The sequence below is a fragment of the Rhinatrema bivittatum genome, chromosome 2 (assembly GCF_901001135.1).
Source record: "Rhinatrema bivittatum chromosome 2, aRhiBiv1.1, whole genome shotgun sequence".
NCBI lineage: Eukaryota > Metazoa > Chordata > Amphibia > Gymnophiona > Rhinatrematidae > Rhinatrema > Rhinatrema bivittatum.
In genome coordinates this window covers 211,236,848-211,243,822 of record NC_042616.1, presented here as the reverse complement: position 1 = coordinate 211,243,822, position 6,975 = coordinate 211,236,848, and the positions used below count along the sequence as shown (strand labels likewise).

The 6,975-nt window shown below is 45.8% G+C and overlaps 1 protein-coding gene across 2 annotated transcripts in view; it reads right to left on the bottom strand.

The window, feature by feature from the left end:
- The window catches only part of FAM221A (family with sequence similarity 221 member A), a 129,865-nt gene extending 123,277 nt beyond the window's left edge, over positions 1-6,588 (bottom strand). Inside the window, exon 1 of one of the 2 annotated variants that reach the window (XM_029589099.1) lies at positions 6,321-6,588. In XM_029589099.1, the coding sequence (XP_029444959.1) occupies positions 6,321-6,342 (22 nt within the window). In that variant the 5' untranslated portion in view covers positions 6,343-6,588. The remainder of the gene's footprint in view (positions 1-6,320) is intronic. The other variant, XM_029589100.1, reaches the window with a different exon arrangement.
- Between the last annotated feature and the right edge of the window lie 387 nt (positions 6,589-6,975).

Here is a 6,975-nt window from a genome sequence, read left to right as displayed (position 1 = left end):
TCACCCGACGCGGCAGGGACGCCGCCGTCGGGCCTCTTCACGCGGCTGGAGCCACGGACTTGTTTCCACCACACGGCCCCGGATCGTCCTCTTCACCATGGCCGGAGCCGCGGACTTTCTGCCTCTCTCCGCGGGGCTGGGACCGCCCCCGACGCTACTGCCATCTTCGCGGCACTAGGCCGCAAGCCCCGGTTCCATCCAGTGGCTGGAACCGCCCCTGGGGCTCCCCACAGCGGCTGGAGCCGCTGCCGACGTCAGGGCCTGCTCCTCAGGCCCAGCCTGCGTCTGTACACACAGACGCTGTGCAGGCTGCTGTCCATGGTCCTGCACAGCCCTGCTTCCTGCTCCTTAGGCGCCGGCGCGCGCCTCTCTTCATGAGTTAAAGGGCCAAACACAGGAAGTGTGCTGGCCCCACCTAGAGAGCGGACTTCCTGCTTGAGCCCTATAAAAGGGCTGTCTTCTCAGTCTGTCGTGGCCTTGCATCGGAGTGTCATCCCCTCTGGAGGCTCCTGCCTGCCAGAGTCTTGTAAGGTCTTCTGTTTTTCGTGGAGCTCCTCATCTCGTCTGCCTTCGTACCACTTCTTTGTGTCTTGGTGTTTTGCCTGAGGTCTCGGTCTATGTCCTGATGTCTCGTCATGATCTTCCACCTCCTGATGTGCCTGCCTTCCAGGATGTTCTTCCCTGTGTCTTTGTCTGGTGCTCCTGAGCCTCCTGTTCCTGTAGAGCTGTGGTTCTCAGATGATGTGTGCCTGAGAATGGAGTGGCCTGCAGGTGGGATTGTTCCTGTGCTCCTGAGCCTCTGTTCCCACCAGCCATAGATGGAGCTTCGGGTGACATCGATTCCGTCATTGGAGTTCCTCCTTGCCTGGGTCTTCCCTGCGCTTGTCCCGCTCTCCTCGTGGTCCGTAACCAGCCTCTTTGGGCTGTGTAGGGCGCGCAGTGGGACAGGGTGGTCCGCGACTCAGTCCCGCAGGTGGGCTGAGTAGGGCGCCCTGAGAGACAGTGCCAATGTCCTCCTGCCTTACGTCTTGTCTTGATTGGATCAAGTTCCTCGTCATGCTTGTGATGCGGTCGCATCAACCCAGTTTTGTCCAAGATGCTATTGCATCAATCATAGTCCTGTCTACGTGTCAAGGCCTCCGTATGCCCTCATCCTCAGGCCGGCCTGCTGCTCCTTGCCGATTCAAGCGGCAGGTCCGAAAGGGCTTGGAAAAGTCGGAGGACCGTTCCCCTACCAACATCTTCTGTTGTTGGCTCTGGGAGCTTGCAGGCCCAACAGAGGGTAAGACCGTGTATAGCCATGCTGGGGCACGCCGTCAACCCTCGGCTCAGCCCTGGATTCGTCTGGGGCTGGGCTGAGGCCCAAGGGCACATTAAATCACCCGCTGCTAACAGATAGTGGGGTTATTAAGGAACAGTGATTATAATGCAATCAAATTTGACAATCACTGGTGGGAAGATGAAATAAAAATACTGCAATAGCATAACTTTGAAAAGGGAGACTATGATAGAATAAGAAAATTACCCCTAGATTCATCAAAATGCTATAATTTCACATGGATAATGCCTGCGTGTTTATGAAAATTTCAGAATTACCACACCACATGCTATGTATGAGTAGAATTGTGGGGCACATTAAAGTGAGAGAGAGAGAGAGAGAGACTCTATAAGTCCTTCCTAGTAGTCAATTTTATCACTATTGGAGGGTCAGCTAAAAACTCAAGGTGAGGTTTTGGTGGTGGTTTAGGATTTTGGGGCCAGTTGTACATGCAGAGTAAAATGTACAAACAGCAAAGTACACCTCGGTGAACATCTGATGTCATTTGGAGGGGGGAAAGTCTCACAAAGTTGAGATTTCTACAATGTTCTCTCGCCCTAGCTTGATAGTACCCTGGTATAGAGCCCATCAAGCTAGGGCAAGAGAACATTGCAGAAATCTCAACTTTGTGAGATTTTCCTCACTCCAAATGACATCAAATTCACAGAGGTGTACTGTGCTGTTCGTACGTCTCACTCTGCATGTAAAACTGGCCCCCAAACCCTAAACCACCACCAAAACCTCACCTTAAGTTATTAGCTGGCCCTCCTATAGTGATGTAAATAGTTGAATACTGTGAAGGCCACCCCAGAGGCATGTTCTCTCTCTCTCTCTCTCCCTCTCCCTCCCTCCCACCCCCACAGTTTGCAATCTCTATCCCAAATGGCTGTTTTGGGCATATTGCACAGCTTAATGCCAGGAAAAAATGTGTAGTCATTTTGGGCGTTAAAACATGCGATATTGCCCCTTACTTTCATTAATCCCGCTCAAACCCCTCCCCAATCATGCCTCTTTGAAAAATATGCATTTGGGTTACCACGATTATCGCATGCGTTATAGCGTTATCGCCATAACCCATTTTGAGAATGACCCTATTAGGAAAAAATCAAAAGAAACAATTGCAAAGGTTACAAGCTTGCATGAGGCATAGACATTGTTTAAAAATACCCTCTTGGAAGCCCAGATAAAATATATCCCATGCATTAAAAAAGATCAAAGGAAGACCAAATGACTGCCAGAATGGCTTAGTGGTGAAGGAAAAGAAGCAGTTTAAAGCCAAAAGGGGATTGTTCAAAAAATGGAAAGGAGAATCAATTGAAAAAAATAAGCAAGAGCATAAGTAATGGCAAGGTAGTTGTAAAACAGTAGTAGAACAGGTCGAGAGAGAATTTGATAAGAAGCTTGCCATAGAGGTAAAAACTAATAATAAAACTTTTTCAAGTACATTTGAAGCAAAAACCCTAAGAGGGAGTCAATTGGACTGCTAGATGACCAACAAATAAAGGTGTTCAGGGAGGACAAGGAAATAGCAAAAAGACTGAATTAATTATTTGCCTTGGATTTTACTGAGAAGGATGCTGGGAACATTCTCACACCAGAAACATTATTTGATAGTGATAATTCAAAGCAACTAAAGTAAATCTCTGAAAATTGAGGATGTAAAAGATCAATTTGATAAAATAAAGAGTAACAAATCACCAGGACCAGTTGGTATCCACCCAAGTCCTAAAAGAACTCAAACATTAATTGCAAACCTGTTATTAGTAATCTGTGACTTATGTAAAACAGCCACAATATCTGGAATGTGGTCCATGTAACAAAGATTTTTTTCAAAGGACTCCAGGAGTGATTCAGAAAACTATGGACCAGTGAGCCTGATGCTGGGAAAATTAAGCTATTCTTAAAAATAAAAATTACTGGCTATATCAATAAACATGACTTTTAGAACGGAAAAAAAATATGGAGATCTCACAGAGCCCTATCACACTCAATAACAACAAACAAATAATACTAGCAGAGAAAGTACGGAATCTAGGAGTAATTATCGACACAGAACTAAGCCTAAAACAGCATATATCCCTAAAAGTAAAGGAAGGATACGCTAAACTCATGGTCCTCAAAAGACTTAAACCACTTCTAACAACAGCCAACTTTCGATCAGTACTACAGGCATTGATATTCGCAAGCACTGATTATTGTAATGCCCTTCTACTGGGTTTACCATACACCTCACTAAGACCACTGCAAATCTTGCAAAACACAGCCGCAAGAGTCCTAACTGGCAAGAGTAAAAGAGACCACATCACTGAAACACTGGCTGAATTACACTGGCTTCCCATTGAACAAAGAATACAGTACAAAACGCTATGCACCATACACAAATTAATACACAACGAAAACGCAGACTGGCTAAACACGGCCCTTCGTGTACACATCCCCAACAGAAACTTAAGATCAGCCAACAAAGCACTCCTAACTATTCCATCAGTCAAAACAGCATGACTAACCCAGGTAAGAGAGAGCATTATCCCTAGCGGGACCCATACTATGGAACTCCATGCCCCTGGAGTTAAGGTTACAAAGAGAAAACAAAACATTTAGGAAAAATCTAAAAACCTGGCTGTTTAAACAAGCTTTTCAAAAAGAGAAGGGAGAATAGAACCAGGGAAGCGCAAGGAACACCCATACACACAACAGTAATCACCAAGTGTGTAGTTTTTGTTTTAATAGAGAGCGCATCACTAAAGGATAAGTTACAATTAGAAAACGAGTCTTGTACTCAAAACTGCTATAGAATTGACCTGGACATGATGTTTTTCACATTTATCAATTTACATTTATTAAAAACTATGTTACCGAACCTTATGGCACCTATGTAAACTGAAAGATTTTAATTGCATTACTTTATGTGCCTTACTGTAAACCATTGTGACGGTACCCACCTTAACGACGGTATAGAAAAGATTTTAAATAAATAAGTAAATAAATGGGGAATTGTCAACATGGTTTTATTTAGCAAGGAAGTCTTGTCTTACAAGTTTATTAGATGTTTTGAAGGTATAAATAAACATGTAAAGATGAGCCAGTTGATAGAGGGTATTTGGAGCTTCAGAAAACGTTTGCCAAAGTCCCCCATGAGAAACTCCTCAGGAAAGTCATGGGATAGGGGACAGTATCCTATTGTGGATTGGTAACTGGTTAAAAGACAAGAAATAGAGGGTTGTAATAAATGGTCAGTTTTCCAAATGGAGAAGGATCATTAGTAGAGTGCTAAAAGGATCTGTATTAGGACCTGTGCTGTTAACATTTATAAATGATCTGGAAAAGAGAACAAGGAGTAAGGTGATCAGATTTGCAGATGACACAAACTTATTCAAAGTTGTTAAAACAACAGGAACTGATGCAAGGAACTGCAAAAGGACCTACAAGATTAGGAGACTAGGTAGATGAGATTTATGTGAAAAAAGTGCAAAGTGATACATATAGGGAAAAATAATCCCAATATAGGTACTCAATGCTGGGTTATGTATTGGGCAGGTTACTAGGAAAAGGACTTTAGAATTCTTGTGGAAATTCTCAGCTCAGTGTGCGGCGGCGATTTAAAAAAGCAAATAGAATGTTAAGAATAATCTGAAAGGAATTGAGAATAAAACAGAAAATATCATATTGCTTCTGTAGATTGCGGTGTGACCGCACCTTGAGTACTATGTGCAGTTCTGGTCACCCCATCTCAAAAATGATATAGCAGAACTAAAAAAGGTGCAGAGAAAGCCACCTGCACAGCCTGTTTCCTGTGTCCAGCCACTTGCCCGCCCCATCCTGTTTGCCTTGGCCAATCGACATTGCGATTTCCTGCCCGTGCATCAAACGAGGAGTAAGAAACAGGCAGCGTCCACTTCCGCAGCACAGGAGTAGAAGGAAGAGGCTGCTGCTGTTCCAGGATCCCAAGTTAGAGTCTGCTGTTGCTAGTGTGTTATGAAAGGGGGGGGGGGAGAGAATGAATGAGCATGTCTGTGAGAGTGAGTGAGTGTGTATTTGTGTAGGAAGAAGAGATCTGAGAGTGTATTTAAGTGAGTAGGAGAGAGCTGAGTGCAAGTGAGCACGAGTGTGCAAGTGAGTGGGCATGTGTGTATGGAAGAGGGAGAGACGTGAGTGTGTGTGTTGGTGGGAGAATGGCAGAAGTAAAGGTGTAAATGGACATGTGAGAATGTGAGAAAATGAGCAGTGAAAGTAAGTGTGAACATGTAAGAGTGTTTATGATAGCAAATTTGTGAGCATCTGGTCCCACTGTGCAGTTGCCCTCCCCTCGTGTCGTCGTCGTCCCCCCAGCTAATCCATGGTAATCTCAGGGTGACTGGAAGTCAGAAATTTCCAGATATGATTACTGGTCCTTCTCCAAATGCTCTTCAGTAAATACTGAATTATTTGTTTAGCATTTCTGCTTTTTTTCATGTCACCCTCCACAATTCCTTCTCTTACTTTTATTATCCCACTGCACTTCCTTCTTCCACTGTCTTGAAAAAAAAAGTTCTGGTCTTTTTTCTTTACCCTTTAGCTATTTTTCCTTCTGTTTATGCCTTAGCCAAAGTTTTGGATTTAAGATAGTTAGCTCATGTATCCTGCTTCTTCAAAATATTAAAAGAGAACCACATTTCCCTCAGAATTTCTGATTAAGGATCATGAGAAGCTGATTTTGAGTCAAAAGTACAACTGTTGGAAAGTGAAGTTCCCAGGAAAAGAGGAAGAGCCGGCCAGAGTGCCAAGGGAGCTTTCGGAGACCGCCTGCCAGGAAAGAGCTACAAGACGATCGCTGAACGCAAAGAGGCAAAAGCAAAATAGCTCAGGGAAACACATTTAATCTCCTTATCAACAGCACATATTTATTTATACTTCATTCAGGCACTGAAATCTGGAAAGTTTCGGAAACGCTTGCACCGCGTGTAACGTAACATAAGCCGCATCCTTTTCGAACGCTTGAACAATCCGCCGGCGGCCTCCTCACCTCCGGTATTGCAAATACTCATCCACCGCTGCCGCCCCCTCCGGACCTAGCCTCAGCCGCTCCATGACGGCCGCAAAGCCCCGACCCGCCACCGCCTTCCGCGGCAGGAGGGAGACAGACCGGAGCCGCTCCGAGAAGGAGACCCTGCGCCCACCCGCCTCCCCCTGGCAACAGCTCCGCTCCGCCTTCTCTCCCTCTGGAAAAAAAAAAACCGTCCGATGTCGTCGCGGATCTCGCCGCTCTCTCTCTCGCTCGTTGCGCCGGTGACAGCGTCGGCGTCTCGTCGCTTCCCCTTCGCGCGTTGCTAGGCGACAGCAACCTGGCACGAGGACTGCGGAGGCGTGGCAGCGACCTTCGCGCTCTGCGCGCACTCACACCCGCCCTCCGCCCTTTCGGTCAAGGCAGTTTCAGGCGCTCCCGGGCGCAGTGACCACGGCGAGGGAGGTTGAGGTTGCCTTCCCTGCCTCAGCTTCTCAGTGCTGTTAGCATCTTGTTGTTCTGTACTCGTGTCAAATTGCCAGTAAGGCCAGCCTTTGTTTAATATTTTTTTGGAGGGGAGGGTAATTTTCTCCCTCTCTCTATTTCCAATTCCAGTTGACTAGGAACCTGCTCTGAAGTTATGACACCTTGGACCTTCCTTCACTTGATAGCCGGG